This window comes from Mercenaria mercenaria, chromosome 1 (assembly GCF_021730395.1).
Source record: "Mercenaria mercenaria strain notata chromosome 1, MADL_Memer_1, whole genome shotgun sequence".
NCBI classification, from domain to species: domain Eukaryota; kingdom Metazoa; phylum Mollusca; class Bivalvia; order Venerida; family Veneridae; genus Mercenaria; species Mercenaria mercenaria.
In genome coordinates this window covers 50178445-50195954 of record NC_069361.1, presented here as the reverse complement: position 1 = coordinate 50195954, position 17510 = coordinate 50178445, and the positions used below count along the sequence as shown (strand labels likewise).

The window sequence follows — 17510 nt, the reverse complement described above, 5'->3', positions numbered from 1 at the left end:
CAACATAGTGGGTTTGCAACCAGCATGGATCCAGACCAGCCTGCGCATCCGCGCAGTCTGGTCAGGGTCCATGCTGTTCGCTAAAGATTTCTCCAATCCCAATAGGCTTTAAAAGCGAACAGCATGGATCCTGACCAGACTGCGCGGATGCGCAGGCTGGTCTGGATCCATGCAGGTCGCAAACCCACTATGTTGGTTTTCTCATGGCTCGGCTTATATGTTGTTTAGATTATAATATCTTAACATTTCATAAACGTTTCGGGTACGGCTCTTTATAATTAGGTACGCCAGTAATAATATGATTATAATAATATGCGGTGATTATATAAATTTACCAAAATGTGATTTATGTAGTATGTAATAAGCAGGTTTTGAGCATCATTTGGATTTCGTTCAAGAACTGAACATGTTGCGCAAAATATTACTGAAAAAGCCGACCTCATGATTTTTCAACTACCTGCAGTCCTAGCTCAAAAAGCGTGATTAATATATCCTATACACTCAATGATTTATTTTTAGTTGAAGTCTTCTCAAATGTGTGTCTGTTTCAGTTAACAGTGGCACCTGACCTGTCAATATCGACGATATCAAATAAAAATAGTATCAGGTAGAGACGTGTATATTACAAGCACGTGTATACACCAGGGCTTGTGGCACGCATATGTTGTTCTCCATGCCGGGTATCCGATGTTCTATTATAATTGACAGTGCCACTGTATTGAGTCAGCTGTCATTTTCTTTTTAGACACATGTTTTGTACTGATATTGAATTGGCTGTCTGTTATATTGACTGATCGCTAGAATATGACAAGTTTTAATATTCCCGAAAGCTCAAGGGAGAAGCGACGAATGAAGATTGTGCACCGTTTGCTAGGCAATTGCACTTTTTACAGAAATATGTCTTGTCCAATACTGCTCATATATCTAGAATATGTGTCAATCAGCTGATGTATGTATTATGAAAATCCTTTTAATATGCAGCTCTAAGTATTTTACATGCATATTAAAGTATCTAGGAGTACATTATGACATGATACTGAAAACAATCTCCACATAAATTAATGTTGGGTCAAATGCGTACAGGCTTTTTACTGTCTAAATAATTACAAAAATTGATATCATCTTCAGCCAAGGTGAAAATACCTGTCGCTTTACAAAAATCAAGTTGTGAAATAACCGGCGTGCAAATTTGATTGATTGTTGTACAAATAACAAACCTACGATGTGGACATTCTTCAACAAATTAAGTACACGTGTTTTCTGTCGCGTAAAATAAATAGATACAGATAAAGTGTTGTATCTGTGAACAGTTAGCAGCGGCAGACGAGACGTTTTCCTGGTTGTGCAAAGGTCATCTAGGTACTATTTTCGTTAGTTTCTGTATAAACTATAGATATCGACATTTTAAAGTATTCCGGCGATATATGACCATTTTGTGTCGATTCGCCGTAAAACCCAACTCACTCACTTTAAAGTGAAGTAAAAGAAGGACCACATCATACATATGGACAGATAAGGAGGTCTGAAAAGGTCATGGTCAACCACGCAGATGAGATGATTTTCTATTCAGTTCTGCGTTTATTGTATACAATGAATGAGTTGTATCTATTTCATATACTGATGTATATAGTGAAAAGAGTCATCATGTTGGACAGATGTTATACAGACTTACAGAAGTACTTCATACTGGAATACGATACGCCCATGTTTAAGTTTATTTTGTTGCCGTATTGATTTAAAAATACTTAAACTGTTAGCGAAGCCCAGCTAAGCCACCTGGTTGTCCGAAAATTACATGCCAAAACATACTTTGTTTACATAGATCGGCATTATCCCTTCGGAAACCTTTGTAGATTAACGGAGCTGTCCATCAAACGATACCTTGTCATAAAATGTCAATACATACAATGATATTCTGTCATATCAAGTCGGTAAATTGGCATTCTATTGATCAATTGATAGATGTCTAATCGATGTTAAATCTTAAGAAAATCATTGTTTTTGTTAATGAACATTTCATCACTCGAGATAAAAGTTCATCTTAGCACAGATTTTTAGTTGATAAACGCATGTATCGGTGACATGACTTGTAACCTATCTGAACACTGTCGTTTTGGATTACTGAACACCTGTGGAGTATCGTCATACTATACAAAGGACTCTTAATTTACATCTTAATTGCTTTAATTACCATTCACTATATGCACACGGGATATCAAGCCTTAATCCTATACACTTCACGTTATATACAATCGTCATTTCATTGGCTCTTGAACCAGAGTGGGTCTATTGTTTGAGTCGGCTGTGATGGACACGTATATATGCAAATAATGACATGGTCTATTGTTCAAGCCCACTGGATGCAGAGTGATGAATGCAGTAAATGTGTACGCAACAAGCACTGGAGTATACACGTGCTAGTCATACGCAAGTTTCTACTTGAAACTATATTTATTTGATATCGTCAATATTGACATGTCAAGTGTCAAAACAACTGAAACTGACATCAAATCTGGGGGGAAAAAATAGCCGACATGAGTACAGTCACGTCCCATGAAACATTTAACGGGCTCATATGGATCAAATATAATATGAGCCGTGCCATGAGAAAACCAACATAGCGGCTTTGCGACCAGCATGGATCTAGACCAGCCTTCGCATCCACGCAGTCTGGTCAGGATCCATGCTGTTCGCTAACGGTTTCTCTAATTGCAGTAGGCTTTAAAAGCGAACAGCATGGATCGCAAACCCACTATGTTGGTTTTATCTTGACACGGCTCAATTATAATGTAATGTTGTAACGAAGAATTCTGTTATACTTTTCACAGAAATTACATACACGTGTTTGGAGTCCGTTCAATATATGTGTAATAGAGATCCGCTTAAGCCGGCGCTAGTGGGCGTGAGAGGTGCTGCACATTTTATTACCTTTCATGAACAAGGATCTTTTTACAGATTTTATTGCTAACATTGACAACTGTTCTTTTTTTCTTTAAAAGGTGAGTAAGTGAGTAATATCATATTTTGAAATAAATTAGCAGTTCTATAAATTCCTATTAGGAAAATTGTCGATGGAAGAAAATCAGTTTGACCCGCAAACGTAAAATGTCACTACTTTAGATGTCTGAAAACATGATATATTCTCTTTTTTCGCTGTTTTAGAATGTAATAATTGATATGATATATGCAATCTGTTTATTTGAATACAAGCAAAAACCTCCCTATCTGAAAGTAATTAAAATGTCTCTTTGTATTATGTAAAATTAACATGTTCTTATGCAGCAAAATATTGTAAATTATATGAATGTAGGTCTTCCCTGAACTATGAAAACAGTTTGTTTACCATAAGATAATATCAATTTATTGTCAATGTGCACGTGGATGTTTGGATACAACGAGTTATAATTGACATAAACTGGCAGGAACAAGTCAAAATGTAATAACCAGAAGCTTCTAAATGTCAAACTATATGTCACATGCAATATCACTATCTGGTTAAGCAAATATCGTTGCTATTAACATATGACAAAGCTATTTTCGGTCAAACGACTCAATTTTATATGGTTGAAAATTTTCTTGGTTGAAAGAAAAATTGGTTTTAGTATGCATATTGGTTCTACCCAGGTGCCCGCTCGTGATGAAATAATGCACGGAGGGGCACCTGGGATCTTCCTCCACCATTCAAGCTGGAAAGTCGCCATATGACATATCATGTGTCGGTGCGACGTTAAATAAAAAAAAAAAATATTAAAAAAATGTATCATACAGAGAGAGAGAGAGAGAGAGAGAGAGAGAGGGAGAGAGAGAGAGAGAACAGTTTCGCCGTGCAATTCAATAGATATAAAATTGGGTTTCATATATAAACTGAAAATAAAACTATGATATTTAGACCAATACTTTGATTCCAAGTGCACAGGATCCGGATCAGCTTCAAAAACATTTTTATAATATTCTTGGTATCAAAATATGTATCAACTTTCTGTCTTAATCATGCATGAAAGTATTAAGAGAAAATGACACACGCTTTGTGTGATGAATGGTAAAAAGCAGCTTCATGCATTCATGATAATCAATGATAAACAAAGTCTGTCTAAGTCAGTAGAAGTCTACTCCCTTAATCATCATAAAGTATGAATTCTGGGTGTGTAATTATACAGTAACAGACAATGACGTAGAAATATAAAAAACAATAGGAGTATGCACATAAAGCCACTTGGTTGCAGACACAAATATAATCAGGTAATGGAACATGTTTTATATATAGACCAAATAACCTTTATTATAATAATTATGTTAGCATATCAGTACAGTACTGAATTTTCAATGTAAAGTGCTGTTTTTGTTTCGTTAAACATCGTCCCACAGTCAAAGGGTTTAGTTAATGACATTTATACAGCTAATCAACAGCTAAAGTTTTAACTGCACTACAGCCAAGCGTTGATTAAACGCTTAATTTTACACATAGTATATTCACCGGCGTTGTACATTAAATTATACCAGATTTATATATCTAAGGCGCTTTACATAGTTCAAATGCAGCCACACAGGGCGCATAATTCATCCTCTACTAGTACAGACACAGAGCGATCTGACCAGAGGGACCGAGTGAGACAAAGCCCCCACGACAGAGAGATCAGAAATCAGATACATGCTTATCCGGCTAACTTAGCCTAGCTTGTTTCGAATAGACAGCCTGGTTCTTTAACGTGCCCAGTGTATAGCACTGATACACGCAAGGATTGCCTGGGTTCCTGACCAGTACACTTCTAGTTGAGTGGGAACCACTGAAAAGCGTTTCTGAAAATTCCCGAGTAGCTGCCGGGGATCGAACCCCGACCTCAGGATTGGAAGGCCAGTGTGCAAACCACTGAGCTATCCGTCCACCTTAAGTTTAAAGGCATTTCAACAGAAACAAAGGGTTAACGGTTTGGCTTGACGGAACTCCGCCATCTAAAGGCTACACAAGAATTAAATGGCATTTCGTCAGTTAAAAATTTAATTTGCACATCAATTGAAAGGTGCTTGGGACAGACAGTGTTAATTGAAGGGTTCAATGGCACTTAGATAGCTAGCCAGTAAATTGGATGGTTTAAGGTTTTCGATGGTTAAGGTAAATTGGATGGCTTAAGACCCTTCGACGGCTGGAGAGTTAAATGAAGGTTTGATGGCAGTTGGGCAGCTAGATGGTAAATCGGATGGCTTAAGATACTTCGATTTTGAAGAATTGAGAATGGTCATTGAATAAAATAATGCAGCGACTTTCAAGCTTTATTAGTGACGGAACTGGCAATGGTGAACAAATAATGAGTCACTTAAACACACGGCCTCCTACTCCAACGTCGTCCAGAAAGTGAAACTAAATTTATTTTACTACATAATTATAATTATTAATATTCATATTATTACATTTATAATTTTTGTCATTTTTTGCATTTGCTTTTTTTTTACGCTATTTATATGAAAAATGAGGGCTGGTTAATACTTTTAGATTCCGAGGACCCAATTACGTTATTTGTGTATTAAATAATTGCCAAAGGTATGTTGATATTTAAACATTCAAGTCAGCCTCTTAAATAAGATGAAACCAACCTGATTGAAATAGAATACTATGATTTGATTTCCGTTAAAATCGAGCAAGACGAAATACGGATAATTTAATTAAAAGATGCAATTTTCTTCCAGACTGGTAACCATTTTAGACAGTTATACGCCACTCTACAATTTACATTTATGCATCAATTATCTCGTTCAAGTTGCAATTTGGGAAATGTGAAGTGTAATAAGATATTTATGTTTAGGATATAATATTTCAACGTCCAACCGCTTTAACATCTGCTTCATAAACTGTTTTACATATGAGCCGCACCATGAGAAAACCAACATAGTGCGTTTGCGACCAGCATGGATCCAGACCAGTCTGCGCATCAGGATCCATACTGTTCGCTGACGGTTTCTCTAATTACATAAGGCTTTGAAAGCGAACAGTATGCGTAGGCTGGTCTGGAACCACGCTGGTCGCAAATGCATTAGGTTGGTTTTCTCATGGTGCGGCTCAATTATAACAGCACCAATCTCCTTCTATTAATTTAAATATCATATTCAATGTGAAAGATAATGTCTAAGCCCTTTTGTAACACATTTTAATGTTACAGTATCTTAATATTAAATCTTATCTATGAACTACTAAAGACATTTTAAAAACCATTCCCCACACATTAAACACATTTTTCAGTCACATTTACGAAAATTTATAACATGTGTGGCCTTTTGTAATTAATGATTTATGAAACATGATATAGTCATATTACGGGCAGTCTTGACTACACATTTTAAGTCCTGTAACTTCGTAGACAAATTTATCTTCCTCTACGATATTTCGATTGGCCTGAGAGCCTAGAAAGAGTGCTATTGTAGCTGTAGACTATGCACGAAGAATTATGAAAGTTATAACAAAATATAAACGACAGGTTCTAACACTAAGAATAATGAAATATAGAGTAACAGTCACAAACACAGAAACGAAATATAGAACAACAAATATGAATAACAACCCATGGAATAACAATAACAAACATACAATAAGAATAACGAAATACAGAAAAATAATAAGAAAGTTTGCATTGTGGATAACAAAACATGGAATAACAGAATAACAAAAGCGAACGTACAATAATGAAATATAGAATTATGATAACAGAGTTTGCAATACGGTTAACAAAATAAGGGATGACCATAACAAACATACAATAACAAAATGAGCCGTGCCATGAAAAAACCAACATAGTGGGTTTGCGACCAGCATGGAGCCAGACCAGCCTGCGCATCCGCGCAGTCTGGTCAGGCTCCATGCTGTTCGCTTTTAAAGCCTATTGGAATTGGAGAAACTGTTAGCGAACAGCATGGAGCCTGACCAGACTGCGCGGATGCGCAGGCTGGTCTGGATCCATGCTGGTCGCAAACCCACTATGTTGGTTATCCCATGGCACGGCTCAAATATAGAATAATAATAACAAAATTGCAAGATGGTTTACAAAACGCGGAATGAAAATAACTATTATATGAAAACGAAATATAGAGTCATAATTACAAATTTGCAACATGGTTGACAAAACATGGAATAACAAATAAAGAACATACAATAACGGAATGAAGCGTAATAATAACACATTTGCAATGCTATGGAATAACAATAACGAACATACAATAACCAAATATTGAATAATAATAAAAATTCTGCAATACGAATAACAAAACATGGAATAACAATAACGAACATACGGTGCAAATAACATGGATATGTAATTTAGCAAGGTTTGAAATTCCATACTTGAACACGTGAACATTTTATTTACTTTATATTAAAACATAGTACTTTTAAGAGGATGTTCCTTTAATAGTAATACATTAACATGGTTACAGGGTAACTCTTACACAGTTATACACGTTAACGCAAACATGATGTGGTCTTAAAGTGATCATTCTTGTAAAAGCAGGGAGTTTCCAATGAAAAAAGCAATGCATATTAAATGTAATCTATTTTTGTATTAATTGTTTTTCGTGCAAGTGCAGCAACAAGACACGATAAAGTGTTATAAATAGAAGGGAAAAATAAGCATAATTCTTTTAATATTATGGGAGGAGTACACATTCGAAAGGTGTTTCTAAATTGAAAATCTCATTTTGCCTGTATTTATTTACCACAATTTTCTATGTTCAAACAATAAAGTAATTTAAAACCTAAACCAATGGCCATACGCTGAAACCATGGTTATTTAACGATCTTCATTGAACAATTAACAAGACAGGGAAAATACCCCTAGGTTCGAGAGATACAATGCTTCCCATTTCTAAGAGAGCATCTTCAATTGCACGGACATTGATGTCAAAAGTGTTTCTACGAATGAGAAATTACAAATAACGTGAAAACTGGCATCATAGCAATCATTCAAATGGTGATTAAAATATTAAACATGTAAATAAGTTCAAACCAAAGACCCATTCTACAAAATACAAAAAGTATAACAAATTTTGCGACTGTGAATCAGTCGTTAAAATAATAACATTTAAAAGAATTCATTTTGGAAGCATAAAACGCAACCAATCAAAATAATAGCAGACTCTGTTTAACCCTTACCCGGCAAACTTTCCATAATGCACTTATCCATCTTTCAATTTGGACAGTACCATTAACTGTGAAAAGGAGTGCTTACCAAAAAGATACTAACTGAATAGCGAACAGTGTATATATTGATCAGACTGCACGGATGTGCAGGCTGATCATGATCTACACTGGTCGCAAAGGCAGAATCAATCGTATCTAGCTTGCTAAGGGTTAATTGAGTATGCCCTCTAGCCCCAGCTGGAGCAGACCTTTACTATACATTATACTAAAAGGACCTGACAGTATAACAACTGTGACTAAAAAACACGCAATTGAGAATGCATTTCCACTACAGAGTATAAAGTAGAAATAATGGGAATTTCGCAAGACTTTGTAGTCAGTAATTGAACGAAATTTGATATGGTCTTTAAACTGTAAATTATTTTTATTGGCATATAATTATACACTAAATTGCGATATATTGACATGTATACACTAAATTGCGATTGGTACCAGCACCCGCTATCTCTGTGAAATTATGCAATTACTTCTCAGTATATAATAATAGACTTTTACACCAAACTGATCTATTCATTATAAAATGTATTATCTTTGCGTGATTAAGATGTGCATTTTCCTGTTAAGTATTAATTATCTGTTTTTCATGTAATTACTTTGGTGACTTGTACTGTTTCACTTCATGACTCATTGTAGACATTCTAATAGAATAGTGCAGATAAAAATTTATAAAGTAGAGTTTATGAATCCAAGATTTTTTTTCAGAGAAAATTTATAATAAGTCCATGTGTGTGTTCTGGTGGCCGCCCTGGCCAAGTGATTACGGGCACTTTCTTCGAATCAATCACCTCTGCGGTTTTTCATCCCCTTTAGTCGCAGAATTCTTTCAGGTGAGGATGTCATTCAGGTGAGGACGTCATCCAACTGATTTGCGTGTGATTGATGAGTTTCTACATATTCGTCCGTCTGTGTCTGAAGTATTGTCCAGGTCTCCTTGGTTTTTTTTCCTACTATTAAAGCTGGCACCGATAAAGCCGGAAAGGTGTGCCAACGTGGCTTACACCCAACCAAGCAGACAAACATGAACCATTTGCGTGTGATTGATGAGTTTCTACATATTCGTCCGTCTGTGTCTGAAGTATTGTCCAGGTCCCCTGGGTTTTTTTCCTACTATTAAAGCTGGCACCGTTAAAGCCGGAAAGGTGTGCCAACGTGGCTTACACCCAACCAAGCAGACAAACATGAACCATTTGCGTGTGATTGATGAGTTTCTACATATTCGTCCGTCTGTGTCTATAAGTATTGTTCCCGGTCCCCTGGGTGTTTTTTCTTCATCTATTAAAGCTGGCACCGTTTAAGCCGGAAAGGTGTGCAACGTGCTTACCCACGCAGACCATCATGACATTTGCGTGTGATTGATGAGTTTCTACATATTCGTCCGTCTGTGTCTGAAGTATTGTCCAGGTCCCCTGGGTTTTTTTCCTACTATTAAAGCTGGCACCGTTAAAGCCGGAAAGGTGTGCCAACGTGGCTTACACCCAACCAAGCAGACAAACATGAACCATTTGCGTGATCGTTTGTATTTTTTCGGGGCTATACAATTGTGTCTTCTTTATTTACAGTTTTTTTTTTCATTAATTTTGTAAGGCGTTGTTTGAGATACACTTTCGATTTAATGTTGTATATCCTCGCGTTACCTAGAATCGTTCCTGTATTTTTTCAGTACTTCTCAATTTCTGATATATTTTTATATTGTATTTCCATGTTTGCTTAAAACGTCAGAGACATAAATGTCTATTATTGGAAAATCTTGTTTCAAGGAGTTTAAATCAAAACACTGCTAATACAGACAAATAATTGTAGCAATTTTTGTCAATTATGTGTCGTTACCATGGCAACAAGTCTTATATAAGAATTTGTACCATATTTACAAAGTAATACACGTCAGTATGATATGATATGACTGAATATGACCGTACATTCCTTCGTCAATGTTCGTTAGCCGTGGTAATACGTCCACACAACAACTCGAAGCAATTTGATATCGTTAAGTAAATTTTTCAGTTGATGACAAAAAATGCAGTAAACAGTTGCGTTTTTTTATGTATTACGTAAAACATGTGGTTGTGACTTTGTGTCTATCTTGTTGCCGTAATAATAGAAAATGAAGGTGCACTGAGTTATATCTTATGTGTAAATTATAAAATAGTAAAATTACCTCCTCTGCACAGTCTAAGGCCATTGATAGTTTATTTGATGTTTATTATTAACTCATCAGCATCAATCATTGAAAAAAACCTACATTCTTTCTGTGCCCTTTTTGCTTGACAGTTAAACATATTAAATCTGCCAGTTGACTGCTCTATGATTCAGCAGTTCTATAAATACGTAAAAGCTTACTGAAATGGAACACTTAATTGGTCGTCGCCGGTAGCAAAAAAAAAAAAAAAAAAAAACATCAGAATTCCACTGTAGCTTTTCAAATACGTGTATATTTTTGCAAGGAAGGCGCCCATATATTTTGACACTGTGCCTTGCCTAACAAACATGAAACTATAATGAAATAGTAATAATAATGATAACAATAATAATAATAATTATTACTATAATAAAATAATAAAAATAATAACGATGATGATAATGATGATGATGAAGATTGATAATGATGATGATGATGATGATAACCATGACCTTGATGACGATTTTACAAGCGAAATCTAATAGTATAGAGTCAAAGTTCAAATATTGGCCCATATACCTATACGAATGTGTAATTCACCCATTGCAGTATACATGAGAACTAATCCGTTTGACAACTACATCGCTTACCTGGAAAATCAAGTAATACATGCGTACAAATGACTCAGATGTATTAATAATACGTACAATGAAAATAAATAATTAGCAAACATTCACGATATGTCGCCAGGCTTGTAATACAAAATAATGTAAAACATGTCTAGTGGTATTTTCATGCATTTAAATTAAGTTTGTTTTTGGCTAAATAACCGATAATCATTGTTTCACTTGCGGTAGATTGCCCATCTTTTTCTTGCAAATCAATAACATCGTCATAAACAAGTGCACGAGCTATTAGGTACCTCGTTGTCGCCCAGTACTCCCCTTTCGCCCGATCTGTACACGTTTCAGTCGGGCTAGTTGCGCACGCATCAGAATAGAACAGATAATTTATTTCGTAACTTTGGAATTGAACTTACGTTCCTCTTCCATACATGTTATACATACAAACAAAAGGTCAATATATCAACCTCAATATATACAATATAACACAATAATAACAGTACGCATCAATTCGGTACATATGTGGGACATGCCGATTAGCCCGTCAAATTTCGGTGTACCGATCACGTGATCGGGAGAGCCCGGTGCTGTACGAATCGAGTCTCTAATATGTGTGTATTAAGGGGAGGTAATAATAAAATTACGCAATAGTCTTGTGACATAAACTTTTGATGTTTGGCTGTGTCTGAAAACTGAGCAGTTATAAAGGGTGATGCGGGGACTGGATCGTTGTTTTTTGTTGTCGTTGTTGTTGTTATTTGATATAAAATGTATGTGTTTGGGTTTAACGCTTTTTAACAAATTTCGATTGCATATTAAACGACGGCGTCTGTTTGTATAACAATGAGCTCGATGGCAAACTTAATATCGATGCCTCTCTGGAACACGTCTCATTACATCCCACCCGGTCACATTATATTGACACAGGACTGACAAGCGCTAGAACTATCAAGCGAGCCTCTGAAGCTACCATGGTACCATTTTTATGAAGTCTTCAGAATCGATTCATAACTTTTTTTGGCATGCCGAAATTAAGCCACGATTGTTTTTTTTATACAGAAAGAAATGTACTGAGTTTTTTTTCAACGCTTGCAAAAGCTGTATTGTCAGAGACAAACTTTTTTTTTCAGTCAGTCTAACGTCAAATTTCAAAATTACAATTTTCTCTCAAGGAAAAGACAGCATTTTAATGCCTTACCAAACCAACGCGCAAAAGGAAAATCCCTATGTTTATGCATTTTCATTACACTGCAATCCTTTTTTTAAAACATGCAGGTGTGCCCAGATATTATAGATAGAAGGAATATCGGACTGTATTTGTTTAGTGTTTTGTTTCGTTAAGATGTGAGAAAATGTCAAGTTTTCTTCTAAAACATCGTGGGGAGATTTAATTCAAATGTTTGCCTTGCTAAAAAAAACTGAATGACGAATACGCATATTTTGCTGGAGTGCAGTCGATGTGAAGTTTTATAGACACCGTGTGGTATACTTTAAGGTCTGTGTAAAATTTTTTGCTATGATTCCCACCTCAGATTTTAGCATAAATGTCAAAACCTCCTCACAAGAAGGCCGCTGCGCGTTTCGTCTGTTTAACTTGCGGACAAAAATAACATTATATGGGAAAATAATTATCTTAAATATAAAAGCAAACGTGAGAGCGCTTTGTCGTTTTTTAAGAAACAAACTAAATCACTGACTTAAATATGTCTTTTGTGTAACTGGCTTAAATGCGTTTTAACATACTTTAAGTAGTTTGTTACAATATGCCTTTTTTTTAAGAAAGTAGCTAAGTTATGTCTAACAGGTAACTGGCTAAATTATGTCTTTAAAACAACTGCTTAATATGTTTTTATTTTTTATTTTACTTTTTTTTCTTCGGCTTTAACGTCGCACCGACACAGGATAGGTCATATGGCAACTTTCCAGCTTTAATGGTGGAGGAAGACCCCAGGTGCCCCTCCGTGCATTATTTCATCACGAGCGGGCATCTGGGTAGAACCACCGACCTTCCGTATAATATGTTTTTATATCTTAAATATCTTTTATGTTATTGGCGAAAGTATATTTGAATAACCGGCCAAAATGTATTCATTTTTAAATAATTGGTTTAAACGTGTCTTTTGTATAACTGACTTTTAACATATATTAAGTAGCTTATCAAAAATGTTTATTTTATGAAGCTTGCTAAATTATGTCTGTCAGGCAACTGGCTAAACTTTGTCTTTTATTTACCTGGCCAAATCATGTTTTAAATAACTGGCTAAATTTTGAATTGTTCCACTGGCACCCGTGGCTAATATACAGTAAATGGTCGGTCGTATCACTTTTGAAACACTGTTAAGTTTATTTTTTTTTTTTTGAAGAAATGTATGAAAACCAAGAAAGTTCGTGCATATCGTGCATTTAAAACATCGCATAAGAATACGATTGTAATGATAAGGTATGTTGCGTAATAAATAAGCTTGCGTGTATGTTTTCAATAATTTTAAGCATGGGTCGTTTTCGATTATCTCTCTAACATTGTCATTATACTTATCAGCGGGTCGTTGTGTTTGTGAGACGTTATCTTAAAGATAGGTTTTTTGCAGTGTTGAATCACTTATGAAAAGTATCTGAATCGAGTTATGTAATAGAATGAGCCGCACCATGAGAAAACCAACGACCAGCATGGATCCAGACCAGCCTGCGCATCCGCGCAGTCTAGTCAGGATCCATACTGTTCGCTAACGTTTTCTTTAATTGCAATAGGCTTTGAAAGCGAACAGCATGGATCCTGATCAGATGCGCAGGCTGGTCTGGATCCATGCTGGTCGCAAATGCACTTTGTTGGTTTTCTCATGGTGCCGCTCATATATTATTAAGTATATGTACAAAATGGATCAAGTTACTATTCATTTTCACCCCTTTTCTCCGTTTCTTATAGCTACTTATGGTGATGTTTTGAAACACGAGGGATATTATTTTATGATAAAATATATGTTTGTAGTTTTAGTTGTCTAAAGATATTTTCTTTGCTCCGTTGCGCTGTTAAACTACTCTGTGATGTTGTTTTGTTATTATATATATGTTATGTAACATGATGAAGATGAAGTATATTGTGATGAAAATATGTACACAGTTATGCAATTACAGATGTCTAAAGAATATTATTTTGCCCATCTTATTGAACAGAACAGTACAGAACGGAACAGAATATTCTGTTTGATTTGAACAAAGTTCGTTATCAAAATAAATAGTATTTTTAGATACGTAATAGTATATTATATACTTTAATAAGTTTGTAAAAAATCGAGTCCCTGTGTTTTTTTTTAATTTCATTGTTTCGCGGATCCTTAACAGTCTATGGTAACACTACAGTTGTATACGAGAGCTTGTAAATGTTGCTGCTGCTGCTGCTGTTATTATTGTTGTTGTTGTCTCTACTGAAGGGATTGTGACAATAATTAAATAAAGAAGTACGAACCTTTCCTGTTTCCTGAATCTGGGACACCGACATTGAATTCGCCGACGCCGACATAACCATATACGGAATAACTAAAAGGCATATCCAGAGTCGAGAGATCATTTTATCACAGGCGGTTTATACATGTGAAGTCATCTTGATTAAAGATTTTATTTTATAGTCGTCATCAGGACATCATATATCCATGAATATAACACACAGAATCATCATGTATAATTTCAATCATCACATCTTTAATGGAATTTCTTAATCAAACATAACCTGTTTATTTTCATTTAAATAATCACTTTTAATTTATCCTTTATCGTTATCTTGATCGATATATAAATATATAAACAAATTATCAAATCATCTTCTTTTTATTAAGTAAAAATTATATATATATTTTTTTTATTAATTACACGTAATGTTTCCTTTTCCGCGCTGAACTGAAAATGCACTTGAATTAAATCCACTGTATACCAGGGGAAAACTTTTATATCAAACTTATTGCACATAAATCTCAAGTTCCCTCGCTCATTTTTATTTTTTTTATCAAAATATGTCCATATTTTCCCCCTGACGTATCATTTCTATACACGTGCTGGTTTATTGAATGTATGACACTTATTATCTATTGTATTTTTTATTGTTTACCACAAAAATTATTACGTATAGCCAAAACCCACTCGAGTAATTTCACACTGTCGCACTATTCAACCCGTACACTTATAACACCATGTTGTGGTAATCCGCCGATTTTGAGCCCTTGCTAATCCACTGCGCGATAATCCAGACTTTAACATTTTCTACTATGTACCTTACTAATTTCTCGTTAACGTAATCTTACTTGTTTATGCTATGACAAATCTCATCATTCGCACTTTTAATTAAAACTTTTCTCGCCAAAAATACCTGTTAAAGACTTTACATAATGTAATATAATAGCATGTCGAAAAACAACTGAGGTTTTTGCAGTTATGAATTTAGCAGACTGGTATCGTATCGTTTTTGTCATGAATGAAGATTTGCCAAAAATGAAATATCACCGAGGGAAGAAATTTACAAACTAGCGCGGTATATTCACTGACGGAGTGGTAGACAGGCGCGATATCGGATGAGGTTACCGAAACGCTTAACCCCGCCTTATGAATATTCATCGATGTTTTTAACCTTATCTTATTTTTTTTTTTTGTATTTTTTACATAAACATGTCAAAATGATATACTCCGAGATAAATTTATGTTCCGTTTTAAAATAAGACTATAGTACTTTTAGAAGACTGTATACACACGTACTATTTTTACACGGAGACATATTATATTTGAATATATAAAATCGTATACATAAAAAGTATGAAAACGAAACCGAATCGCAAATGATCATTATATGAGAAGTTATTTAATGTAAAATGCACGTGAAATATGACGACATAATACGAAAAGTGGTTGCAATAGTCTAAAGACGTTTATCAAATTTCATATTGAAAGCGTTTCATACGATGGTTGCAAAATAAACGATGTTAAAAATATTTATAAGTTTTCCGGTCAAAGAAGCAAAGAAACACTGTATTTTCGGAGGTATCTATCAGGCATGCATTTAATAGAATCAGTATTATGTATCTTAAATTATTCAGTTGAGCCGCGCCATGAGAAAACCAACATAGTGCATTTGCGACCAGCATGGATCCAGACTAGCCTGCGCATCGTGGCAATTAAAGAAACTGTTAGCGAACAGCATGGATCCTGACCAGACTGGGCGGATGCAAATGCACTATGTTCGTTTTCTAATGGCGCGGCTCATTTATTGTAGGAGATCTGTAACGTCTGAGAGTCACCGAACTATAAATCTTAACAAAATATCGTAACATATTCCGTGTAGACGAAAGCACTGTGAAATTTAAATACTCATGGGAGACATATCAATTTTGCCTCACCTTCTGTCTGTCCGTCCGTCCGCATCTTGCTTGCCCGCGTTACTTCTCAGAAATCACCGGTCGGATTTCAATGAAACTACACAGTTGGATGATTTCACTGAGTTTTGGCCCTTTGATTTTATATATAAAGCCTACAAAACTGCATTCATAATCTTAGATAAAATATACATTTCTTTACTTTTTCTATATAAGTGAAACCTTTATGAAAAAACAACAACAACAACAACAACAAAAAACCTGCCTTATCAATATTAAACGCCTAAAACAAACAAAACGAAAAGAAAAAAAAAAGAAAAATAGAAACATCCACTTACAGACTTATTAAAACATACCGTTCGTTGGAATGATTTCATTCTTTCATATTCAAAGTTTGGAAATGGATCTGGCAATTCACAAAGTATTGGAGCAGTGATTTAATGGTTAAGTAGTCGACCACCCAAACGGAATGTCGATGGTCCAAACCCCATTAGGATTATAGCTGTCACGGTACATCCTTAGAATACATTATAAAAGCATCAGTACTATCTTCTTTCAAGGAAGCTGACTTCTTCACTCAATCATTATTAGCAAAAATCTTTTACAAAAAAATGTTTGAAATAGAACTAGAGCAGTGTAACAGGAAACAGAAATTGTGATTCTTTTTTTGTTTATCTTTGAAAAGAAACTTTAGCTTATCTTGTTTCAAGTTTCATATGGCCAAAGTGCAAACTATAATGCACTAAAATAGCCTTAAAAGGTATATTCTTTTACAAAGTGTTGAAGTCAACTCTCGCTTTGTGTAATCTCTACCTCTTCAGTTATAAAACCGATCCTCTCAGATACCGCTCTACACCGAAATGTGATAATATTATATACAATACTATACGCATAAATTAATTTTTTTCTCTCAAACATCTGTTTTAACACCTGTGCATTCAAGCAGCAGTATCAAAATTGAGGTTATGGACGGTATTAAAATAACACGCCGAACAAACTACTTAGTTTGACGTACAATTATCCGTCTATTAAACCCATAATTTTGTTCAAATACGCACCGAAGCTTTAATAAAAGCTGTATTTGCCTTAAGATTTGACTACATGCCTCTTTATATAGTTCATACAGTTTCATTCGGGAGGCGGTCATGATATTAAATTAGCTAACATGAATATAGGCGGTGTATTATGCTTTAAGAAATATTATTTATTTTTGTTTCATGTTTTATATATTTATA

At 35.0% G+C, this 17510-nt stretch overlaps 1 protein-coding gene across 11 annotated transcripts in view; it reads right to left on the bottom strand.

Moving 5' to 3' along the window:
• LOC123538417 (SPARC-related modular calcium-binding protein 1-like) overlaps positions 1-15473 on the bottom strand; it is a 51365-nt gene extending 35892 nt beyond the window's left edge. For 4 of the 11 annotated variants that reach the window (XM_045322512.2, XM_045322536.2, XM_045322556.2 and 1 more), the window contains exon 1: positions 14385-15469. In XM_045322512.2, the coding sequence (XP_045178447.2) occupies positions 14385-14486 (102 nt within the window). In that variant the 5' untranslated portion in view covers positions 14487-15469. Of the gene's footprint in view, positions 1-14384 lie in introns of all 11 variants that reach the window. The other 7 variants (XM_045322529.2, XM_045322542.2, XM_045322565.2 and 4 more) reach the window with 3 other exon arrangements.
• Between the last annotated feature and the right edge of the window lie 2037 nt (positions 15474-17510).